Source organism: Simochromis diagramma, unplaced genomic scaffold (assembly GCF_900408965.1).
Source record: "Simochromis diagramma unplaced genomic scaffold, fSimDia1.1 OVJJ01000343.1, whole genome shotgun sequence".
NCBI lineage: Eukaryota > Metazoa > Chordata > Actinopteri > Cichliformes > Cichlidae > Simochromis > Simochromis diagramma.
The window spans coordinates 15,349,119-15,373,922 of record NW_024386831.1 but is presented as its reverse complement, the minus strand read 5'-3'; the positions used below and the strand labels follow the sequence as shown (position 1 = coordinate 15,373,922).

Below are 24,804 nucleotides of genomic sequence, written 5' to 3'. Positions count from 1 at the left end.
GTTGTTAGACAGTATAATGTTGAAATCCCATAAGCATTACTGGCACATTTCTAGAGTACATATTTTGTCCACTAGACCAGTTACTGTTCAAATTAATTCTATTTTACTGATAAATATTTAATAGTTTTTTGGAAATATGTCAAAGTATGACTTCATTAATATCCCTGTATTTAAAAAAAAAAAAAAAAAAAAAAAAAAAGTCTTCACATTAAAAATCTTCTTTTATAGTGACACATGCTAATTGTGTTATTCTAAGAGTAAACAGCGGGGAGAAAACTGAAGTCATTTCAAACCAACTGCATGCCACTGGACCCCAACACCGCCCCAACAAGGCTGTGAATCGATTTTGACATTTCTATTGATATCATATTCCAAACATACAAATAAGTTTTCAGGCTTTTTCATGCTTTTCAAAACCATAGAAAAGCATATAATTGTGACGAAAACAAGAAGAAAAATGTACATTATGTATACAACACTTTTTTTTTTTTTAATATAAAACAATGGCGTTTTTTCCCAAACATCACTGAGATTCCGAAAACGGCATGCGTATTGTTATCAAAACATTTACAATAAGTATACACATACTTCAAAAACAATAAATAAATTGACAATAAGCCTTTTTTTTTGCACATTTGACACATATAGCAGACATAGAAAAGTTCCATCTACAGTACAATATCTGCTTAAAACTAGAACTTTACATCTGAAATTACAGGATACATTGCACAGCGTGACATAAATTATGCTTTGATGTTTTTTTTGATACGTTCGATTTTGCAGTTAAGCACACAATGTACTGGAGACAGCGAAAAGCACCTCAAAGCCTTTTACATAATGAACTTGTGGCTTTATAGTTACAGCTGAAAATGCATTACGGCGCAGTGAATTGCTTTGAAATTTAAGGTCAGATAATCCAAAAAGGCCATGATCATGTTCCTCTTGAAGACGTAATACTACTTAAAGAATACTTAAAAAGGTGAGGCACACTAAATGGCTGTGACCTCAGGGCAGTGGTCTGGTAAAGGCAGGTTCTTAGTGTTGTTTGCTAGTAAGGTCAGGTCAGAATGTCCGTTGAGACTTGACTCTTGTGGTGGCTGCTCAGTTGTCATACATGAGTTGTGACTGCTGTAGGAACTCTGATTGTTATTGTTCAGGTAGTTTTGAAATGGAGCCTGGTTCTCGTTTTCTGCCTGGTCCTCAAACGCCGCTTTGGACAAAACTTTATTCTTCGGGTCAGGTGTATAACAGGTCAGCGGGGTGGTAGGGGCACCACCGCTCAGAGTAAAATGGTGATTGACTGCGTATTGTTCTTCAGCATGATTAGAGTAGTCTGTGTACTGCTCAGCAGTGACGCTGAAAGGTCTCTGGGCCACGTTGCCGTTGGTCGTACTAACTGGATCTTGGAATGCCAAGTTTTCCCCATAAGGTTCACTAGGCTGGCTGGTTTGGCCGTTGGAGATGGCGCTCGTGCCCCCCAGCTGATAGTACTCAGCCGGAGAGGAGTTCATTAAATAAGTGTTCCCATTAATGTGGTTGTCATGTCCCACAGAGCCATCACTGTAACACAGCACAGAGGATAAGGGCACAACTTCAGTATGAGAAACCGACGGTGTCGTCATGTCGTCTTCAAAATTCTCAGACTTCTCTTCATCATCGTCGTCCCCCTCCTCGTCCTCAGAGTCGCTGTTAGCCAAGCTTTGTGTGCTGGAATCAGACAGCCCGCTGCAAACGCTGCTACTGTCCTCCTCATCGTCCTCATCTTCGTCGTTTTCCTCTTCCTCCTCCTCGTCCTCTTCATCTTCTTCCTCGTCTTCATCATCTAGTGTCTCCTCCATGTCGTCTGCAGCTTGAAGGTGCATGCTGGCCGCCTGTGGAACTGCATCTGACAGAGAGTACTCCAGCCTGTGCTGTGATTGAGCAAAAGGGTTTCCACTTCCCAGGTCGCTCGCTTCGCCGTGGTACCCGTTGGTTGGGGACGGCTGCTGCTGCTCACGACTCTTCTCCAGTTCGAGTTTCATTATAGTGTGCAAGAAATGCGTTCGGACGCGAATGGGATTGAACTCCACTCTTCCAGTTGAATTGCTGCAACCTTCTTTTGTGCAGCCACATGGAAATGACATACGATCCACCTGAAAACAGAAAAGCAAAAAAAAAAAATGTACAGATTTTGTTTTAAAATAACACGTAAGCAAGTTCTTTCATGTAGTCTATAAATTATTCATGTAAGCACATTCTCTTTAAATGGGCCGCATGTTTTTTTTTCTGTTTACAAGTCAGAAAATAGAACATGAAGCTAAAGCATGTGTGTCATAGGATTTACCTGGCATTTGATCCCTGCAATGCTGCAGGCGCAGGTCTCAGGGTCACAGAAAACCCTGCAATCACAGCCACAGTCCTCTCTGGACATGCGAATAGCCCGAAGTTCATGTTTTTCTTCCACATCAATCTTCTTTACCCCAGAGGAGCGCAGCAGTGCCCGACGCTTTTTAGTGGTAAGAGGCTGCAGGAAGAAGTACTCGTCTACTTCTGTGTTGTCCAGATCAATGTCATCATCAGATATGTCCTCTGCTGTGAGTGTGTTGGCCTCTTCAGACTCCACTGTGCCATTCTTAGTCAGCTTTAAAAACAAAAAGGAAAAAATATTCAAGCACAAATAATAAGCTAAACATCAGCATCAACAATCTGGTTTATTTGAAACGATAAATCATTCAGGAAAAATTCATCACAAACAATGACATCTGCTGAATGTAGGTCATGAAATCCACAGTAAAAAAAAAGATTTACAGGTAGGATTTTGTTCAGAAACAAATAAAAATGCTTTCACCTTGAGTTTGATTGAGTTGAGTTTCTCCTCCTTCAAGTGGTCTCTGAGCATGTCTCTGTGGATCCTCTTCTGCTCTAGGGCAAATTCACCCACGGAGTACTGCCTGATCCAGCTGTGCCTGCTGGACATGCCCAGTGTGCTGCCTCCCTGGCTGGGCACGCTGGTGAAGCCCTGCCGTCGGCTGAAGTAGTACACTGTCACATTCTCAAAATGCACCCTTCTCGTCCGCAAGCGCTTCTCCCTCTTCAATATTGAGTTAGCTGAAAAGGAAAACAGGAAGTCTGAACACAGTACAGTGCATGCATGCAATTCTTGTTTTTGTTGTAAAATGGTTTTGATAATTAACTTACGCCACGTGGAAAGGATTACAGCTCTACTTCAAGAGCTTATAACTGCTGATTTTTTCAAATATATTTTACCATTTTTTCTGCTAGAGTAGAACTATTTTACATCCATGTAAAATAGCCTCTCTCTTTTATATGTCTACATCTCTCTATTATATAGAGAGATATAGATATAGACATATAATTTACTATAGCAGTGTAGTGAATTAGCACAGATTTTCATCATGTCTCTGTGCTTCCACTTGGCATGCAAGTCTTTAGTGTGTCTTTTTAAGGAGTGCTCTACAAGGGGGAGGTGCAGCGAAGAGGGCAACACTGGAGCATAAATAATCCCCTGCCTGGCCCAGAGATGGAGAGAGCTGGTTCACAGGAGCAGTGTTCCCAGTATTCACCCCCCTATCAGACAGACAGGACAAATAGAAACCATCTGGTTCCAACAGCTCTCCACCCCATGCAAAAGCAGACAATGCATTTCATTACACGTGTAGAGCTAAGAGAGCAAGGCTGCTGAGAAGAGCAGAAGAAGCGAAGAGTAGCATTACCTATAAAAACAATAGATAAACAATTAACAGATGTTAAGAGCTATGTAATCAGATTTCATATGATGAATATATTTCATATATGAAATTTGTCCTAACAGGTCTTCTTTTAAATGCCCCAAGACTCTGATCTGACTGTTTCGTAGACACTCTAAAAGAAACAGACTACAGATGTTTTTCTTCTTCTCTGCCCAACACCACAGCAAAGGATGTAAAGCAAAGCCACTCAGGACTTAAGTGTTTCATCCGTCTGCCAAGCTACTCAATCACTACACGCATGTTACTTCACAAGAGCGCTGCCTCCCAGTGCGCAGCTCTCTTGTTGCTATTAGCTGACCTTCGAGGCCCCGGTTACCGGCGGCTGCGGTTGACACAGAGGCCAAGAAGAACCTCAAGAGATGCAGTACAAAACTTCTGTCTCTAAACTCCCTTACTGAGGAAACGGCCCCCGTCCCTATGTATGTCATTCATACACGCAAAAAGGCATCATCAAAAACTCTTATTTCACATTGTTTTCTTGCTACATGGCTTAAAAAAAATCTTTTATTTATTTATTTATTTATATAGCATCAAAATCCCAACAACACACACATCAAAACGCTGTATATTGGAAGACCCAACAATAATAGTAACACCAAATTAACCAAGTAAGCAAACTGTGCAGATACACAGGAACACAAACATGCTGCCCAAATGTGGCTCTTTTCTTTTTTTAAGAATCAAATTACTGAGATTTTTCAGCCAGCATCTGAATGTTTTCAATATCCCCCGAAGTATTAATGACCTAGTATTGTTTAATCTATTTCATTCACATTCCATCGCATGTCTTTAACCGTAAGATTCACATGTGCACCGTGTTCTTTATTAGAAGTGACTTCAGTATCCTTTGAAACCTGGAGAGGAGACGTGTCTTTTGTGATAGGTTTCTCTGAGACTGATTTCTTTTATTCAAAGTAGTTTTTAAGCCCAGACATACTGTGAGATCTTTTAACAAAGGGGCTCCTCTGAGTCACCTATAAAATCGCAGCTCAAAATTATATTTGCATATCTTTAGTGGCTTCTCCATTTCACTTGTCTACTTGTATCTCACCCCTATCCTATTAATATTGGACTCTAAACTACAGCTGAGGAAACTCATTACTTGACTTACAGAAAAATAATCTGCAAATGTTTCAATGGATTCATCATAAAGAGGTAAATATTTTAAAGTGCATTTGATGATTTCATCTTTCTGTCTAGAAATGTGCTGGGGTTTTGTTATTTACATATATTTTGAACTGAATATGTTTTGTTTTTGCTGATTTTATATTTTAAGAAAAGACTAATAAAGAGTTACACTGGGATCTAGAAATCGTTTTATCTATTTTAAAGACTAAACAATTAACTGATCAGTCAGCTGATTTCAAACAATTAATAATGCATAACCCACTATGCATGAGTCTGTTCTCAACAGGGCTGCTCTCATTAAAAACAAACAAACAAAACTAGATTGCAATAAGCAATCATTATTTAAAACAATAATCTTGTTTTTAGATACGTTAGATAGATATTGCATTTACATGTGCAGCACCAGCAATGTTGCACTCATGCAGCTTGATACAAAATCAGCTATTTCCTCTGGCTGGGCCAGTACACTGATGATGTTACTAATGAGGGAGGCTGCCTGTGCATGCTTCCCTTTTATTACAGCACCAGACTCTTTGCCTCCTCTCCTCTCTAATGCACAGCCATGACTGTAAATTCATATTACATTCCGCTATCGACAGACATGCACATTTGTCTTCTTTGAGCAGCATCCTGCAATAACTGTAGGCTGCAAAATAAGGCTGGCTCAGATTTTGCGTAAAAATCCCTTTCAGTCCTTTAGCTTTGTCTATCACGAGGCAAAATGATGACATTAATCTTACTGTCACTGAATATATTGCACAAATTTAAAAGATGCAGGCACTCACAGGTGAAAGGGCCTGAAGCAGAGGGGTTGACACTGTCGCTGCTATCCCCACTCTCACTGTAGGAGACCTCATCATCAGACTCCCGCACGGAAGAGCACGGGGAGGAGGAGGCTTCCACCTCCTCAAATTTCCTCTTCAGTATTCCGCTCATGGCCCGCCGCATCTGCACCTGAAACCGACAGACAGCAGAGGGGCCACACATTATTTAATATCCAGTTCGGAGCCCTCATAATCTTCAACTCGCTCAATTAGCAACCAGCCAGACTCTCCCACCATCACTTTTACTCAAACATGCACAAAATCTCCACTGCCACTGTCTCAGCTCCCAGGCACTCTCCTGGCAATTGATCACTTGGCACAAAGGGGCAGAAAAAGAAAGACGAAAGCTGCGAATTATATACTATGTCTTCTTTACAGGAAGTTCATTCCACTCTCTTTGATTGAGAGGTTCAAAAAAAAAAGAGAAAATGGACCAGCTTGTCTAGCGTTTTTACTTCGCAGGTTGAAATTATGTACAATATGCAAAATCTAAGGTGTCTGCAATTTAATTGCTGCTATAAAACACAGAAGTGATTAAAAATATATGCACTGGTCTAAAATGATGGCTTTCTCTTAAAAGAATACACTAAAATTTTCACTTGCATGGGATGTGGAATTTTAATACAAGTGCAAACCCAAAGATGTTCATTTTCATGTACAAATATGACAACAATTTCATGTCTAGTTTCCATTCCCCTCTGTACTATGGGCTAATCGTGCCGCTCTTGTTTTCCTCCATCACTTCTGTTTTCCCACACGTTCAGATTCACCTCATTCAAAAATGTCAACATCGGTACTCTGGTCCACTAAGCTACCTTCTTCAAACAAAACTTAGTCCTTGGTCTATAAAGTCATTGTAATCTGTCACACTCCCTTTCAAGACGTCAATCGTGCATCACTCTTCCTCTCCTTTTCCACCTCATCTGATTGTCCACCATCAAAATCTAGACCCTGGGACATCTAGTCACTATCTCCAAAAACCCCCTGAAAACAATAAAAAAAAAAAAAACAACTTCAATTTTGCATGTTCCAATTTCCTGCATAAATTGTTCCTCTCTTCAAAATGCTCTGCCCTTATTTAGAAAAAAAAGAAGGCTCCCTTCAAAAGGGAGCTACAGTTAACTCATACACTTCCTACAGAGGATAAAGAAAAGGCCTCAGGTGAATGCAGTTAGAGCCATCGCAAATTGGAGTGAAAATCTATACTGTGAAAAGCTGTAACTGCTGACACAATGTTGAAAAATGCACTCTGTAATCATGCATCATAAAGCACCGCAAAGATATTAGCAAAAATGGAATAATAGACATGATCACTGCAACAAATCTTCCAGAGAAAGCCGCCACAGCGCTGCTATGAAAACATATTTTAAACATGAGCTCTACAGTAATATTGGACAGCAATGTTGTGCACAGTTTGTTATCTGCGTGTAGGTTCAGCTGGCTGTTTGTGGTTAGCATGTCATGCTGTGTTGTAGTGTTGCAGACCACTTCAATGTCAACTGAGAGGGTCCATTAACTCCCCTGAGTGATGATGCAATTAGACAAATAAACAAGAACAAGCTCATCAGTCAAATAAAATAAAACTAATTATGATTACAGAAACTGGCTCTACGGCACTGCAATAACTATCAGTTGCTCCTTTTTCCTTCTTTTTTTTTTGATAAATATCCTGCTATTATTCTTTAGTGTGTAATTAATGACCTGCAACATTGTAGGACTTGTTTAGTGGTAATCAGTATTTACATGACATTGATTAGGAACAACATTTTAACATAGTAAATTACTTGTTTTCCCTGCTTTAACAGCAGTAGTTGGAACGTCATGTCACATTTCAAAATAAGGCCAGTGAAATAGTGCTGCAGTAGCACAGCAAGGATTGCTATGACTGGCAGCTTTTCCCTTGCTGCCTTTCTCTCTGAGAACCTGGAATCAGTAAAGACAGTGTGCATCTTCACCCAGTCCCACTCCGTCTATCTGCCAGAGCAGCTTGTGGGGGAGTTCCATTCACAGACAGCCTCAGTGTTTCATCTGGGCTCTGCTATCAAATCATTACAGATGCAAATGCTGCCTGAGAGACATGCTGCCTGTGAAAGAGGTGCAACCCAGAGAGGACTAGCACTGCCAGCAAGAGGGTCATTGTTCCCGGGAGGATGTGCTTGTTCAGTGCAGTGACATGGCAACACCAGCATTTGGAGAACCTCCAGAGTCAACAGCTCTACCTACAACTAAGGAATGTGAGGCGTCCTCCATCTGGGAGAATGTGAAGAGGAGAGGAGTCAGTCAGGGTAACCTCACTGAAAAGATTTCTCACCAAAGAGAAATATATATTTATTTATTTATTTTAAATAGAAATGGGAGTCTGTATCCTGAGCTTGTAGATTTAAAACTAAAAACTAAAATAAAAAAGTGAATGAATGGCTGAGAGGAAACTCAAGATCAAAATATTCTTGTAAAAAAAAAAAAAAAGTGAGTAAGATTAACTGAAGACAGACTAGATTACACGAGCCTGCCCTGTGATATTTTACATTTTCATTAACAGAATCTGCTGGTCTCAAATCAAAAACAGCAAAGAAACTGGTTTATTTCACAATCCACTTAATTTGTCAGCCAACAGGAATGGAAATTTCCACCAGAAATGACCTGTGCAATTTTAGTCCATTTTCTACTGAGGGTCCTAATTAGACACCTATTGTTGGAAACCTATTCGTATGCTTAGCCCATAGATAAGGCTGCACTAGGCTTTGATACCAAAAGTGGTTTCCATGGAGATTCTAATGTACTCTCACAACTAGTGCTTTCCCATATGGCAATGTTTCCAGTCTAACATACTGTGTACAATAAAACTCTGACGTTAGAGAATGAAGTTAATATTTAAGCAAATTCTGCTGATGCATTTATACACAGTTTCTCCTTCAGACGAGTGTATAATAGTTCATCTGTATTCAGCTGTGATAGCATGAAAAGTTAAAATCTTAACACTGCATACAAATGACATCATAAACCACAGAGCTGTGGGTAACATGGGGTGAACCTCTCTCATCGTGGCTAAATAAAAAACAGAGATGGTTGCTGCTCTCCAACAGCTCTTTCTTTGTCTTCACTGTTGCCTTACCACTAATCATGGCTGGGCAGCACACACTATTGTACAAGAGAGAAAATCCCAGAGAAAATAATGCAGCAAAAAAGCCAGCTTGGAAAGCCCCTCCCTGTGTTTGCCTCTGTCGGCACACACATCAACTGTGGAACCCAACTCTTATCCTTAATCAGCTGCGCGCACAGCACTGTAGCACACACATTATGAATATAATTATTTACCCATCATCATTCACAAGGTTCCCACAATAACAATAAGCCGATTTGACAACGCAAAGCTCAAAACACTCATCCCAAGTGATGCCAATAAGCCTGTGGCATCTGGAGCAAGTCATGACACATCAATCCTACAGTGGCCACATTTCACTTCTGTGCATGGCCTGCCCCCTCACAGGAACAACTGACCTGTATCCACTGGCTGAGTGTGACTCCGTTCACCTCTTCTCACAGCAGTACAGCAGCACAGTCACAAATGTGGCTATTCAAAAAAAGTGAAACATGATGAATGAAGAGAGTCCCATTTTGTTTCAGTCCACTGACTTGCAACGACCCCTGAGCTCCACGGGCATGAGAAAAAAGGGTGCAGGGGTGTGAGACACACTGGTAATTTTCCTGTTCTGACTGCACTGTCGGTACCATATGCTTTATTGTTGCAAGATGACAGTCTATCTCATTTTAACTGCCTCTCTCTCTCTCTCTTCTTCTCTTTCTCTGTCTCTTGCTCTCTTTTTTGGCCACACAAAGGCTCATTAGCTGCAGCCGGCTGAAAGGCAGGAGCCTGACTGGAGAAGAGTGGAGCAGAGCAGAGGCAGTCTGTGAGATCACATGGGTGGGATGTCTGAGAGAGAGAGAGGAGGGGGGAGGGAGGGAGGGGGAGAGAGTCAGGCGTGCCTCTGCTCCTGCTGTCTGCAGATATTTTTACCAACATGAGCTGGAGAGAGGAGGGGGCAGGGAGCAGGGAGTGAGGTGGGAGAAGTATGAGGGGGTGAGTAAAAAGGAGAATGAAAAAATATGGGAGAAATTTATAAGGGTCGGTGGTGTGGTGTGGTGGTGGTGGTGGTGGGGGGGGGGCTATGTGAAAGATGCTGGCCAGTGGGAAAATGGGATGGGGGGGGGGGAATGCAGAGAGCATATCGAGAAGGGAAGGGGGAGGGGGAGAAGGATAACGAGGAAGAGGTGGAGGGAGGGAGAGATGAAAAAGAAACAGAGTGAGGCAACAAAAAGGAAAAGAGGAAATGTTCAATGCCAAGAACAACACAGCAGAGAGAGATGGGAAAAAGAAAGCATTAAACTACACAATCAAAATGTGCTGATTTGTAAAGACTATCCTGGATAAAGGTAGCAAAAATAGATCGTTATCTGTGTGCAAGTAGCTTGGAGTTATAAAGATGCTGTGTACCTGAAAGAGGCTGACAAGTGAGATCCACAGGAAACAAGATTTGTCAGTGCTGTAGAGAGCGTGCTCCTAACACTTCCTATGCCAGGAAGTTCTGCTGAAGAGTCAGTGAGGCCTCGGCTAGTGCAGTCGAGGAGCCACAACATCATTCTCGCACTCAAACGGATCGTATGTCAACATAAAAGTCCTGCACTTCCTCTTACGGGATAGTTTTAAGACAAGAGGCTTTTTTCCCCTCCCAGATAATACAGTATCGAGATCGTAAAACAAACAGCTATTTCTGGACATAAACCCCACATACAGTGCAGTGGAAATAATAGTATGTTATAGACTCTGAAAATCTACAACCACAGGACAGACAAATGGTGGAAATATTGAGTTAGCAACATTGTTTGCATCATTGACAATATTAAAGAAATCCTCATACTCCTCAGCTTTTTTAAGCTATGAAGTGGATATTATTTAAATACTGAGTTAGTTTATACAGTTTCAATTAAACTTATTAGTTGATAATATCACGTCAGTGAGTTTCTGCTGTTTCTTTGATGTGAATTCAAGGAAACAGAACTAATCTGCTCCTGCAATTTTTTGTATCGTCATCTGTGTCCTCGCTGAACCTCAGCTTGACAGCACTGTGCTCCTCCTACTCTACAGATCTGTTGTCTCCTCACCTCTTTCTTTTATACTCTGCCACATTATTTTCATGCACATTCAAAGACCACAATTGGTATTTTATGACTTTTATAACTATGAATCACATACTACTTAATAAGGAACACGTTTTGTTATTTTATCATGTTTTGGTGATGTTTTAAGACCTGATTGATGATTTTTCCCTTACCATATAACATGCTACACTATGGAAAACAGCAGTAGCTGCATTAGTAGTAGTATTAGAGTGATTACACTGAGGGTCAAAATCTTTTTCTAGAATGGAAGTGGTCATTGAATTGGCTTTTTTTTTTTTTTTTTTTTTTTTTTTTTTTTTTTTTTAAATATGTGGTTACTTACTGCAGACAGGAAGCCAGTGGAAGAGTACCAACAGTGCAGACTTTAACAATGCACTCAGAGATTACAGTCTGCCATTATGTTTGAATTAGAAGGACCAAAGAACAAGCAAGCATTTTAACAACTGCACCAGTAAAAAGGTACAAGTAACACACAGACACAACAACAGGGTGACCTGTTCAATCTAATAAACCCAGTAAGACCACAGTCTGGTGAAAAAGCAATATTTCTAATTCTTAACTGCCTTCTTCTAAAAGCAGGACAACAATAAGAAAGTTCATTCATTTTTAAATCTGTCATTTTATATTTTGCTGCCTTCATTTTCCTTGATTGAGATAATTTTCTCATTTTTTAAAACATGGATTGCATTCATTGCATGGTTACTGTACTGAACTGGAAAACTGCATCTAACCGTATATGCTCTTCTTTGATATAAATGAGCGTACTAATGGAAAGCCTGAACTACTTATCCTCATACTTTGTTAATTATAAAAATGATTGCTCTGCTAACGACTGTAAGAAAATAAATGTCAATGACTTGGCATATATTGTTATATTGATAGGTGGGCACATGAGAAACACTGATTTATGCCTGCTGGCATCGAATTCTGTGTTGCAAAGCAAGTCTTGAAAGCAAAGCTACTAAATGTACTATGTTTTCCATTGTAACTTAAAAAACATCCATATGAATATTTCTGTAAAAGAGGCAAGTGGTGATATACCTACATCAGGTTTTATCTTATTCAAATCCAACATGAATTTTAAATAAATCACATTTACACCTTTGGTATTTATGTATATATATATTTTTTTTAAAGTTCTTTTACAATACCAGTGTATACTACTTCTACCAGTGGGTGTAATATCTATTTATTAATAATAAAGCAAGATTCCTCTCTTAAACAAAAGCTTTGACATATTTCATTACAGTGGTTTGCTCCATCAATTGATCCATTTTCTTCTGCTTATTCAATTTAGGGTTGTGGGGGGTCTGGAGTCTGTCCCAGCTGTCACTGGACGAGCGGCGCAGTACATTCTTTACAGGTTGCCATTCTATCACAGGGCTAACACAGAAAGACAGAGAATCATTCACTCCTACGGCCACTTCAGAATCACCAATTAGCCTAAAAGGCATGTCTCTGGACTGTGGGAGGAAGCAGGAGTTCCCGGAGAGAACCCATGCGCACTCTACACAGAAAGCCTCAGCCACCCAGTCTATTCAAACCCTGAAATTCCTTGCTATGATGGGACCACTAGCCACCTCATTACTCTTCTATCATTGCTAAAATAAGTAACCTGAAAACACTGACACAGCAACTTATAAAAATCAGGACTTTCTTCAACCTGGATGCCATGGATGTCTTATCTTTGCAGCATGTTTAGCTATATTTTCTACTTTACCAGCTTCTTTCTGAAAATGGGAACAAAGAAACTAACCAACCTGTCCCATTTCCAAATTTTGTTTTTGTTTTGTCAGAACATAACATGTCATAACAAAATACAAGTAATAATTTGGCTGCAACAATAAAAATATGTCCTATTGTTATAATGCATACAATTGTTAGTTTTAGCTGTTCTTATTATCACTTTCTACAGAACGTTTCATGAAATATGCCATTTACAGCCTTATCTATATTCCTTTAATGATTTACCCATGAGCATTATGGATACTGTATATGCTCTTCTATTACATAAAATAAGCCACAGAGTTGGCATTTGTTACACCATTGCACCAGTGGTGGTGACCTATATTTGCTCTGACTCCAACAGCCTTTTTCATTTATCTAAATGTAGGAAACTGAAGAATAAAAGAAACTGAAAAATATATATATAAAAAAAGAAAGGTTTAAAACAAATGAACTGCCTTAATGCAGCCCTGTTGTAATTATAGACAACATGAAAAGCTTCTACTGTAGCGAATTAAAAGTAAATCATGACATCTTAAAGTCCTGCTTTTTAAATTTAGCAGCTATAGTGGAGTAGGCAAATCACTGTTGCCAGGGCCTTGCAGACAAGACCTGGATATGCATGTTTTCAGTTAACATCCAACATTTAAAACTAACAATTACATAAATTCTTCAGTAATCTTACTAAAACATTTGGCTTTGAACTGTCTGTCTTCATGAAAACATATCAACAATTCATTGGCAACGGTGGCCATGAATCACAACGTTTATTTGAGGAAAATAGAGTGAACCAAGGATGAATTATTGCACCCACCTTGTTCATCACCTTCATCATAGTCATTATCCTTCTTGGCACCCAACAGAACTATTTCACAGTATGTTCAAATACATAAAGACCAGATGGTTGATTCTTCAGCCTGTCGAGATCAACAATGACCAAGTATCTCCCTCAGGTGTACCAGCAGGGCAGATCACAATGTTATCTACTGTCATTCACAACAAGCACTTCAGTGCTTCCATTTTGCTTTTCCAAAGGCAAACAACAATAAAAACAATATGTTGAGTAGATTCAAATTTTCAGTATAGCTTCATATCCAAGTAGTTAGCAGTTTGCCTCCAAAGCTAATACTGACAATTGATGTGAGGGTGCATAAGCAAGCATTACCACTTATGTGTTGCAAAAAGAAGAATAAAGAATAGCAAGTCACCCTATCTTTACTGTACGCAAGGTGTCCCTCAGGGTTCAATTCTAGGCCCCCTGTTATTTTCACTTTATATAAACGACTTGCCCAATGTGTGCAAAAATGTGGACACGATTATGTATGCTGATGATACGGTAATTTTTACACAAGCCAAAACTGCTGATGATGCAGCCCATCAGCTTTCATTGGCATTACATGATTTACAAAAATGGCTGAATGACTCATGCCTGTGCCTTAATGTTAAAAAGACCATATCAGTGTTTTTTAGTAAACCTAAAAGAAAAAAGTTTGCTTGGGTGCACAAGAACTAATTAATGTTGAGGAATTTAAGTATTTGGGAGTGCTACTAGACTCAAAATTATCCTTAAAACACGTTAAAAAAGTGGTGAAAACTATAAATGTTAATATACAGAACTTTAGACATAACCACACATCATTAACAGACACAGCGATTACATTCCTGCACTCTATGATACCGGCTCATATTGAATACTGTATTACAAGTTGGTCTTATACGAGCTTTGCTGCTATTGGGCCAATCAAAGTATGCTACAAAAGAGCATTGAAAATATTAGATAAAAAACCTTTTTCATATCACCATTGTCAAATTTTAGATAAATACAAGTTTCTAAATTTTACTAATTTCAAATTATTTAAAATTGCCTGTCTAATATACGAAGCTATACATGGTCTGGCGCCTCCACCAATGAGTGATTTTATTAAACAAAAGTCTAACAGTGTTGCCGGGTCTCGACTGACTCGAGCCACTGTTAGAGGTGATTGTGAATTGACATTTAGACGGACCACCTTTTCACACAATGCTCTGTCATATCAGGGAGTGAGCTTCTGGAATAGTCTTCCACTGTCAGTGAGGGAAAGTACAAGTCACCCCTCTTTAAGAGTCACTTAAAAGGGCGGCTGAGGGACACACAAACATGTGATCATGTTTAATAATCATGCTTTATATTGGACGTGAAAAAGAGTTAGTGTATTACAAAAAGGGAAACAACTATTAGTGTAATGGGTCAGTACAATATCAGGACAGTCAGGGCATGTGCAATACTGGGGTTTGTGCAATATAATTGATGTGTTTCCGTTATTGTTATCTATATTGTCCTCTGTGTCCACTCTTCTTGTCATTGTTTGTTCTAGTATAATGTGATCACCGCTTTTGTCCTTGTCACATGACCTGTAAATAGTGTCTCTGTATGTTTTTACTAACTTGTGTTTAACACCAACCTGCCAGAGGGTCTGCAGATGGAAATTAGTCCAAGGCTATAATCTGGCATATTTACATTTGTTAAAATGTTCATTAATATGTAGTGCCCCTCTTTCTAAATAAAATAAAATAAATAAAATAAAATAAAAAGCGTAGAAAGAAAAGTATTTGCTAAGAAAAGACAAAATGAAAAAACACCAGATAAGGTAGGTACCCCACTCACATCTGCAAAGAATGCAAAGATCAACGCACCACGAAATATGCACATCGGCACTGATGGAATCACTGGAAAAGCACATCTTAATGGAGAATAGTTCATAAAGAAACAATACTGAATGATGGATGACTCCAACAGGCAGCAGCAGACAAGGCAGATCGATGTTACATCACCACCACATCTGCAGTGGAACCCATAGTTTCAACGCAGAATAAGTCTCTCTTAGTTGATTCATGGAACAATTTGTATTAGCACAATACAGTGTACCACAACCGGTTGATTAAGGTTAGAAAAGGCTGTCATTGTCATTTTGACAGTCTTTTCTAACAACTTGACTTTTCTGCAACTTAACTACTTAACCACTGAGTGACATGCATATGTAAGTTGAAGGAGATAATTACTTCTACATGCAAAGAGCACACACCAAAGATTAATAAAGAAAAACTGAAACCAAGATCCAAAATGGTACACTGTTCATTTCTATGACTGCTCAGTGGGCACATACACTGAAAAGCTTTTTTAAGCATTTTTGAGCTTTTATGTTTTGTGGTATACACAGAAATGTCCCGTGGCTGTTCTACTTACTTACAGTTTTACTGGAATCAAAATGATTACAGAGTGTAATCAGTGCAACAGCCAGTACAGGCCTTTTTTATAATAGGAGTTGGCAGAAACCAAAAAGACAAGTGCAGATTGGATTGACAATAGTCAAGAAGCCAAAAATGTGATTCTTGTGAAATGGCCAGATAATAAAGTTATATAGGCTAAGGCTAATTTTGACAAAAAGCTGCCTTAATGACACATACACATACAAAGGTTGCCAAATGGGTTAATAGGGGAAAGGTTGGGTGAGTACAGACCGCATATACGCTAGGAAATCTTGCTTTCTTATTCTGTCTGCATCCATAAAATGCCCATGATATTCAATATGGCTGGTAGCATCACAGCCTACTAGAATTTCCGCAGTGATGAAGTCCACATTTATACAGCCCAGATGGCTTGGCAGATCGTTTTATTCATTTTTTTTCCCTTTCCATCTTTCTTTCTTGATTATCAGATACATTTATTTTCATTGCAGCAAACTCTGTCTGGGTGACTGAGGGAGCATTCCAGCAGAACCAATTGAGGGGGATCACAAAGCACAGAAAAATCCCGAAACCACAAAAGATCCTCAGCCATGCAGGCAGTCTGACGTTGTGTTCGAAGTCATCTATCACTGGTGTCACACTCAACCATAAACGGCAACCTTGAAACAGAGAAAGAAAGCTTGGCAAAGAAAGAGAGAGGAATAAATAGATAGAGGCAGAAAGAGAGAGAGACCAGGTCTCAGCTGGACTCCCCTGAGGAGAGGCTGTGGCCTGGATGATTATACAGCTACAGATGATGTCAGTGGAGGATCCCTGCCACCGAGTGACACAAACGCAATGCTCACATATTCCTATTTTTTAAAACGTTTTCTAGATTAGAGAATACAGTAGAATATTTTTGTGTGGGGTGAAGTGTCGTTTGTCCTAAATAAACATCCTCAGTAATAAACATACTAATTTCCATTCTGTACTTGGAGACCACACAGTCACGGGGATCACACACCAAACATAATCAATACAGTGGGTGGTTAGAATAAAAAAAAAAAAAAAAAAAAAAGAACTAAATGTTAACAGAAAAAGAAAATAAGTCATTATAAGTTGTCTTTTTTATATAATGGAACTCTCTTAGATCATGGAGCTGTTTAACATATAAAAAAAATGATGTGCAAACGCTGCAGTCAAGCTTGAGCTTTGTTATATTTGCAGTTGGTCTGCCATGACACAGGTTAGGTGCAGAGCAGTAAGCAAACATCTCATAATTTTTCCATTGCGGTGCAATAAAGGTCAGGTGGACAAATTTTGCAAATAATTGATCAGTTGTCAAATAGAGTCGTTCGCATTCTCAATCATCTTTGAAAGACGTACACAAGAATGCACATGAGGTGGGGGGGGGGGGGGGGAAATATCCCCAATTAAACACAAAGGAATTCGTTTAAGGAAATGTTGCGACATCTACAGATTTATGCAAATGAGACTTCGCATGCGCTCTGTACATTTGTTAACTTGCACTTGCCTCGGGCTGCAGACAGATCTGCTTCACACACATGAAAAAAAATGGGGGTGGGGGGGGGGGGGGTGGAGTTAGAAGAAAGAGAGGGGAAAGGCAGGGTAAGGGGAGAGGGAGTGTAGCCCACTGCTCAGCACTCAGCACACGGAGGAGCTACAGCCTGGTGATGCCTGCTGCAGCCTCTGCAGCTACAGTACAACCCGATGTTGGGAATCATTGATCCGTTCTTCCTCCTTGTACAAGAATACAGGAAGCATGGATCCTGATTAAACGCATGGGTCGACAGAAAAGGGTGCTCTAATGTAGCACATTTAAACGCACCAGTGTTCAGTCACAAAGAGGTGGAAATAATTGGCAGTCATACGAATGACTGTAATTATTATTGTTGCAAATTACTGTTGGGAATATTCTAGGTATAGCTTCATGGGAGCTTCACACCAAACAGTATTAACAGTGTTTTAATAAAGCAAAACTGCAGGACTGAACTGAAATTGAATCTTTAAGAAAACATCTCACGATAACTCCTTTTGTTGTTGTTGTTGTTTAGTGTTAATGATCAAAACACAGCACAGCAGACAAGTATGAAGACGAAGACGCTCCACATTCAGACTGATGTTTTGATTTGCTGTAATTCAAGTCTCACACAGTGGAGGCACAATCAGGTACCCTCACCCTCACGTCAATCACAATGATGAGCTAAATTATTCATACCTCTATATTTTATTTATGACTGTATTTTCCCATGCCTCCTGAAAGTTCGCAAAAGCCGGTTTGTTGGCAGACACAGAGCTGCCGAAGCATTTCATAGAGACAGGGCTGCTTTTATCTTTCACGCAGGCTGGGAAAGCTGTGGGATGTGGAGTTCATATTCTGCAGACAAGCCTTATCATTTATATATAGCCAGTATCATGTTGAGATCTTGAATATTTTTTTATATGCAAAACATTCACTGTTATCTGAGAAAAACGGTTAAGTAGGCCAGCTTTGAATGCGATTACTATATGCGGTGACTTTGAGTAAAAGAAAAAAAAAAATGACACAAAATATCTCTTGATAGAAATATGTATTAATTAGCATCCAGGATACACACCTAATTAAATTTTGTTTTAAGGTATTGTTAGTTAGGATTATAAATTCTTATATAACACATTTAATTTCTAATATATAGTTCAAATAATATATCCTAGCTTTCACTGAGAGTAACTCCACCACAGACATCCAGTCACAGATGTTGTCTTATGTACACCAGTTCAACTGTTATTAAACACAAATATCTAATCAGCCAATCACATGGCAGCAACTCACTGCATCATGCAGCAGAAGACACATCGTTTGCCATTCTTATCAGCTAAAAACAGGGAACTGAAGCTACAATTCAGACCAAAATTGGACAACAGAAGCTTGACAAAATGTTGCCTGGTCTGATGAGTCTCTGAAGAGTTCTGCTGCAACATTCAGATGGTAGTGGTGTAATGTGGAGGATATTTTTTTTTGGCATACTTTGGCCCTCTTAGTACCAACTGAGCATTGTTTAAATGCCACAGCCTCTCTGAGTACTGTTGCTGACCATCCATCCCTTTATAACCACAGTGTACCCATCTTATGATAGCTGCTTTCAGCAGGATAAAGCACCATGAAGCTCAAATCATCTTATCACAGTCCCTCCAGCAGAGTATCTTTTGGATGTGATGGAACCATAGATTTGCGTCATGGACACGCAACCAACAAATCTATAGCAGCTCTCTATAGCAATGCTCTCATATCAGTATGGACCAAAATCTCTGAGGAAGTTTTCCAGCACTGTGCTGAACGCCACAAAGAATTCTGAAGAGGGTCCAGCTGGTACTAGCAAAGTGTACTTAACAAAGTGACTAGTGAATGTGTATTGCTAGTCACATGTAGTTCCCACCTTTTGACATAAAAACATTTATATTCTAGATTCTGCCATTCACAATTATAGGAACAGATAATATGCAAATGATTTAAACCAGCTTTATAACCAAAAATAGCACAAAGACACCATATTGGGTTTTATATGTAAAATACATGCTCATGCAGTATGGTGGTGCAGTGGTTAGCACTAATGCCCTAGAAAGAGTTTGAATCAAGATGCCAGTTAGGGCATTTCTTCATGTTCTCCCTGTGCCTGTGTGAGTTCCTCAGCCAATTACACCACTCCAAACACATGCTTGTTAGGCTAATTGGTGATTCTGAATTGACCATAGGTGTGCATGCTTGTCGGTCTCTGTGTTAGCCTTACAACAGACTGGCAGCCTGTCCAGAGTGTACTCTGCCTCTTGCGCTGTGACAGCTGTGACAGGATTCGGTTCTACTGCAATCCTAAATTGTATAAGCAGAAGAAAATATTTGGATGGGTGCTCATTTTAAAATTGAAGCCAGCAACACATTTCTCACAAGTTGAGAAAGAGCCAACAAATCACACAGATACATACCTGATGTAACTGTCAGTAAACAAAGCTTGTAACTACATCCTCAAAACACTCCAACAAGCAAAGAAATAAATATAAATATAAGTTATTCATTTAAAAATTATGGAGGCGCTCTCCCCACAAGAGGTTGGCAATATCCCATAGTTTAGAAGCCACTGCTGCTATGTGATGGTGCGTTAGTGCGTATGGGAGGGGCACTTTACTGTACACATATGTGATAGCACCAGTTAATGCTGAATTATATCAAGCACATATGCTGCCATCCAAATGTCTTATACAAGTAAGGCCTTGCTTATTTTAGTATGCGGGACAATACCAAACCACATTGTGTGTCAAGGTGCTAATCCAGCCTGTCACCTGTCAGCCATTCACAATATTATGAAATGAAAACTGCTCCAAAGGACTGCTGAGCTTTCGAGCAGCTGAAAAGCTATAGGAAGCAAAAATAGGGAAACATTTTGCTTTTAAAAGTACAGTAATTGGTTTCTTCAGTTCAGAGAGATGATGCAACACAGACGCAAACATGCCAAAGTCTCAACTTTAAAAAAACTTTTTCTTTTCTTTTTTTTTTTTTTTTTTTTTAAACATCACCATTTCTTAATTTCTACATTTGCTACATTTTTCCACCATTTTCATGTAAACGTAGCCTCTTAATGATTTGGAAATGATTGTTTTCTCTTTTCAATTGTCATTTTACATTAAAAAACAGCATTTATTTTCAATTAAAACTGAAATATATCCTGTAGTAATGAAATGAAATGTAAAGTTAAAGCACATAATTACAGGCTCACTTAATTCTGTTGAAATGGCTGCGTTCACACTGGATATATAAAAGCATTTATGCAATGGTTTACTTTTCACTAACAAATAAAACTCATTAAGCCAGAAAGATGCGTCTTCTTTTTTTTCTTGACATTCGATTAGCTGGCGACAGACAAAAGATTCCAAATAGGTGTCATGGCAACATCTCAAGAGAGCACAATCCTGAACCGTGAAAACTCGGCACAGCGCAGCCAGGAAGGAGCCAAAGACACACACAAAAAAATCACTTCAAAAGCTTCTAAATTGGAACCACAAACCCTGCTGAGGGACACAAAGCTGCTATGTAATCTAAAAGGTTGATATTAGTTCAGACTCCATTCTTTCTATACAAGCTGTCGATGTTATGATTTAAATTCTGTGTTTGTGAAGAAGAGAGGCATCAATTAACACGTGCAATTAATGAAAAACACATTGGGAGGCAGAATTACTGAGTAAGCCAATTGGTTTTTGTTGCCAGAAGGTAAACTGTGTATAACATACAATAAAGACACCAAAAAATGTTACATTTTCTAATTCCTGCAATGTACACACACCTTTTATATCTTCTGTTTGTGTGGCAACTAAGGAAAGGCTGTCTAGTGTGTCCGTATATTGTAAATGAGCTGCATCAAGGTGTAGTTTATGTATAAAGTAATGTATTTATTTTGAGAGTGTTATTTTAAATTTAAATTTAGTGTTTAGCCTGATGGGAATGGGAGGGTGGATGACTTTTTTTCAGATATTTCGGAAACCTTGGAAAATAGAAAAAAAAGAGAGAAAGAATTGCACATAGTCCAAAAATTACGATGTTAATGAAGAATTAACAGGAATGAGAGGACTGAAAAGCAAAATAATACATTTCGAATTTCAGCATATTCTTTGATTTTTGTTTAACAAATACTTTTTAAAAAACCAACAACCCACAAACTTGTTAATCCTCAATGCAACAGCTTAGAGTTTGACCCTTAACCCAACTCAGAACATCTCGCCTAACCTTTAAGGTCAAATTTAAAGCCACAAATTCTTGCTGTTAAAAGGACACAAAATAGATTTAAACGTGCATGTGAACTTTGTGTGCAGACAGCTCACCCACACCAGCCTCCTGCTGAGAGACTCCTCTAAGTGCTGCTAAGCCATCACACCTTTCCTGCGAATCTTCAATGGACTACATTTACTGTTATCGAGCTTTAGCCATCTGTGCTACAGTATGTAATACCAGCATGGCTGAATCAGTTATTCAAATAAGCCAGCTTAATGATACAGCTTTTCACAAGTAAATACATCTACTTAATGTTTCAGTGTCCTTTCACTCTGTGCCACATGTACTAATTAAATTCTGTTCCTCTGAGGACTGGATGCTGATCGTCTGAAACAGATGGATTGAGGAAGAAAAATACACAGACACAAGAAGAGAGGCCCCATTCCCCAAACACACACTCACACACATGCACACACACACTCACACAAAGCCCACCTCCTCACCTTTCACATCTCAACCGCAAATATGAAAAATGGTTGCATGTACAGTACATGGCCGCATGCTTGGACACGGCTACAAACTTGGACTTAAGACTAAAAAAAGACTGGCAGATGAACAATAAAGAAGGCTGTGCTGGATAATGATGCTGCCATGTTCAAGTCTGATGTAAAAAAAAAAAAAATCTGACAGTTCAAATAAGAATAGATTTGCATTACATACAAATACATTAGAGCTGCATGATGAGGTCTTTGTTTGCTCTTTTTGATTGGTGATTTATTGAGAAAAAATAAAGACGAAACATGAAAAATAGCATATTCTATAAAGAATATGTCCCCTTTTCATCACAGTGATATCAGAGGCATCTCTCTCTAGTATAAACCAAAGAGAATAGCGCAGCTGTCTGTATTCACTAAACACTGTTGTCTGCATCAACATCACATCATATCTTGTTATTAGAGGGTCTTTTGTGGCAGCATAGCAACAGTTGTGCGAGCTTTGAACACCGTCTATTTCACAGGCACAGATCCAGTATGTTAATGTGTTGAGAAAACTGGCAATATGATGTTTCAAATAGCATAAGCAAGATTTTCTCTTACCTTTAACTAGAATATCAGACTGCAACGACCCGCTTCTGTTCTGTAAGGAATAAAGACGAGAGATGTGCATAGTATTTGATCCTCTGCAGCAAATCTAATCTGTCTTTAGGACAGCTAGAAAATCTATAGAGACTGTGCAAAATGTGCCCTTAAGAAATATGTTTTTATGGAGTTTGCTGTATCATCTGATGTAAAGTTCATCACAATATTTACTATTTTTTTCTCCTTTCTTGTTGTTATCACACCAGCCGTACACAGGCTTCGCCAGGGAAACTTTGCCATATCAGCACTGACATATGAATGATTGACAGAGCTTTATCTAAATCTCTTTGTGAGCTACTCTTTCCTTTTATAGTTGGGAGGCAGAGGGGAGGTGGGGGTATCCCTGGGGAGGAAGGAGGGGAAGAGCCTCGCTGCCTCCCCTGCCTGTTCTGTACAAGGCTCTGCAGGGGACTAGACTCTCTTCCTCTAGCAGTCCACATGAGAGGACAGTTGGCCATATACCAGCCTGTCTGTGTTACACACATGTGCTCACTCAAAAGTGACGCACAAAAAGGAGCTCATAGTATTTTTTTTTTTAATCTAAACACTGAGCTGAACTCTTTGTGCGCAAAACGTTTGAGCAATAAAATGGACACCAGTTTAATTTGAAGAAAAAGTATTAAATCGCTCCTAAATTTTAATGGCTATTTAGTTGTAGCAGATGTCCTAAGCAGAGTGACTGTTGAGCTGTGATGCCCAGTGTAGTTAAACAAATGTACCATCCAGTGCACTGACAAACAGCAGGCAAACGTAAAATCGTCAATTTACCTCAGGAAATAGTAAAAAGACGCGAGCAACAAATATAATCCGTCTGTCCGTAATTTCATCAAATATGCAAGTGTTCAAATATAGGCCTGTTACCTGTGATTGATAATACTCACCATTCATTTCGTTACTATCATCAGTATCCAATCAGTCAATGACGCCCTTTTCTCAATGGATTTCACAGTTTTGCCCCCAGCACCATGTCACGGCTTTGCCTCTGCGGAAATCACCCACCAGTGTGAGACCGTTAAACCCGGCCCCGGATTCCCGAATGATACTGGAAGTATCGGCACAACTGAGGTGTACAGCGGTGCTTAGACAGGCACTCCTTCCGGCTGCTCGGAGAACAATGGTGCAGCATCAGACTCACAGCTTCACGGCCAACGTGACTTACTCCGTCCAATCAAGGTTTTATAAACCAGGAATCAGCCGCAGAGCGCTGCTGCTGCCTGCCCACTGGAGCCTCAATGCAAATCGCCGTGTGTCACCAGTGGAAAGACTGTGGCCGTAAAAGGTGTGTTTGTGGATAAAAACATATCAGGAGACATTAGAGTGCTTATAATCCAGGCAGAGTTCCTGAAATGATGCTAAAACTGAAAGAAAAATAAATATAGCCTAAACACTTCTCACACTATTATCACCAATACGTGTACAATCATATAATATTTTACCATAAATGTAGTCTAGAAATATAAATGTACCTTTGCTAGGGTTAGAGTGACTTTTTAGCTTAATATAGCTGCAGCATTTGTGTAACATCCTTCATGTATTGTGTTACTGCGGCCTGTGGAATAATTATGGTTTTCAAACATGTCACACGTGGTAATGAAACTGATCGAGTTAAGAGGCTTATAAAAAGAAACAGCTGCCTTGACAAACACCCGTAGTCCAATGCATTTCAGATTTAATTAGTCTGTGCTTGGTTATGTAAGGTAAGAAGGAAATAAAAGGACGTCAAAACAAACAAAAAGGGGGTCTCTGACAGGTCAGCGCGGGATGCAGTTGAAAAGCTCTGTTAATTTTTATGTTAATTTATTAAAATAAATCAAATATTCATCATAAAGTCCTCATCATAGGCTCTCTTGAGGGTTGGGAGTAATATTAAGCAGTAAAGCACACTGCCATCTTGTGGCAAAACTACTGTTTTTCAGTCTCAAGCAAAAAGAAAAAAAGGGGGGGAGAAGTCACGTTCATTTACCAGCTGATCCAAAATGAGGTAGACCGGCCTCCATCAATACCATTACTATTAACCAGTACCCTAATTGTCATATATGAGTATTTGGTCATACATTTTTTTTATACTATACATTTTTGTGCTGCAGATTAATGGTTAC

General features: G+C 39.3%; 1 protein-coding gene across 3 annotated transcripts; it reads right to left on the bottom strand.

Annotated features, from left to right (window-relative positions):
• Nucleotides 1–515: 515 nt before the first annotated feature.
• csrnp3 (cysteine-serine-rich nuclear protein 3) lies at nucleotides 516–23,870 on the bottom strand. Of its 3 annotated transcripts, XM_040028182.1 has the most exons (6): nucleotides 23,587–23,869; nucleotides 22,664–22,703; nucleotides 5,663–5,831; nucleotides 2,828–3,087; nucleotides 2,324–2,620; nucleotides 516–2,132 (listed from the first exon to the last, which is right to left on the bottom strand). In XM_040028182.1, exons 3-6 carry the CDS (start codon nucleotides 5,823–5,825, stop codon nucleotides 990–992), a joined length of 1,863 nt encoding a protein of 620 aa, XP_039884116.1. In that variant the 5' UTR covers nucleotides 5,826–5,831; nucleotides 22,664–22,703; nucleotides 23,587–23,869; the 3' UTR covers nucleotides 516–989. The 3 variants fall into 3 exon arrangements, with proteins under 3 accessions (XP_039884116.1, XP_039884115.1, XP_039884117.1); XM_040028181.1 differs by lacking the exon at nucleotides 22,664–22,703 and having other exon boundaries at nucleotides 23,587–23,870; XM_040028183.1 differs by lacking the exons at nucleotides 22,664–22,703; nucleotides 23,587–23,869 and adding an exon at nucleotides 9,200–9,587.
• Between the last annotated feature and the right edge of the window lie 934 nt (nucleotides 23,871–24,804).

Bases quoted from the DNA above. Each gene is read 5' to 3' on its own strand.
- csrnp3 (XM_040028181.1), bottom strand. The intron at 3,088-5,662 runs GTGAGTGCCTGC...TTTCCTTTTCAG, and splicing joins TGCTTCAGGCCCTTTCACCT to CTAACTCAATATTGAAGAGG. The intron at 2,133-2,323 runs GTAAATCCTATG...TTCTGTTTTCAG, and splicing joins TTGCAGGGATCAAATGCCAG to GTGGATCGTATGTCATTTCC.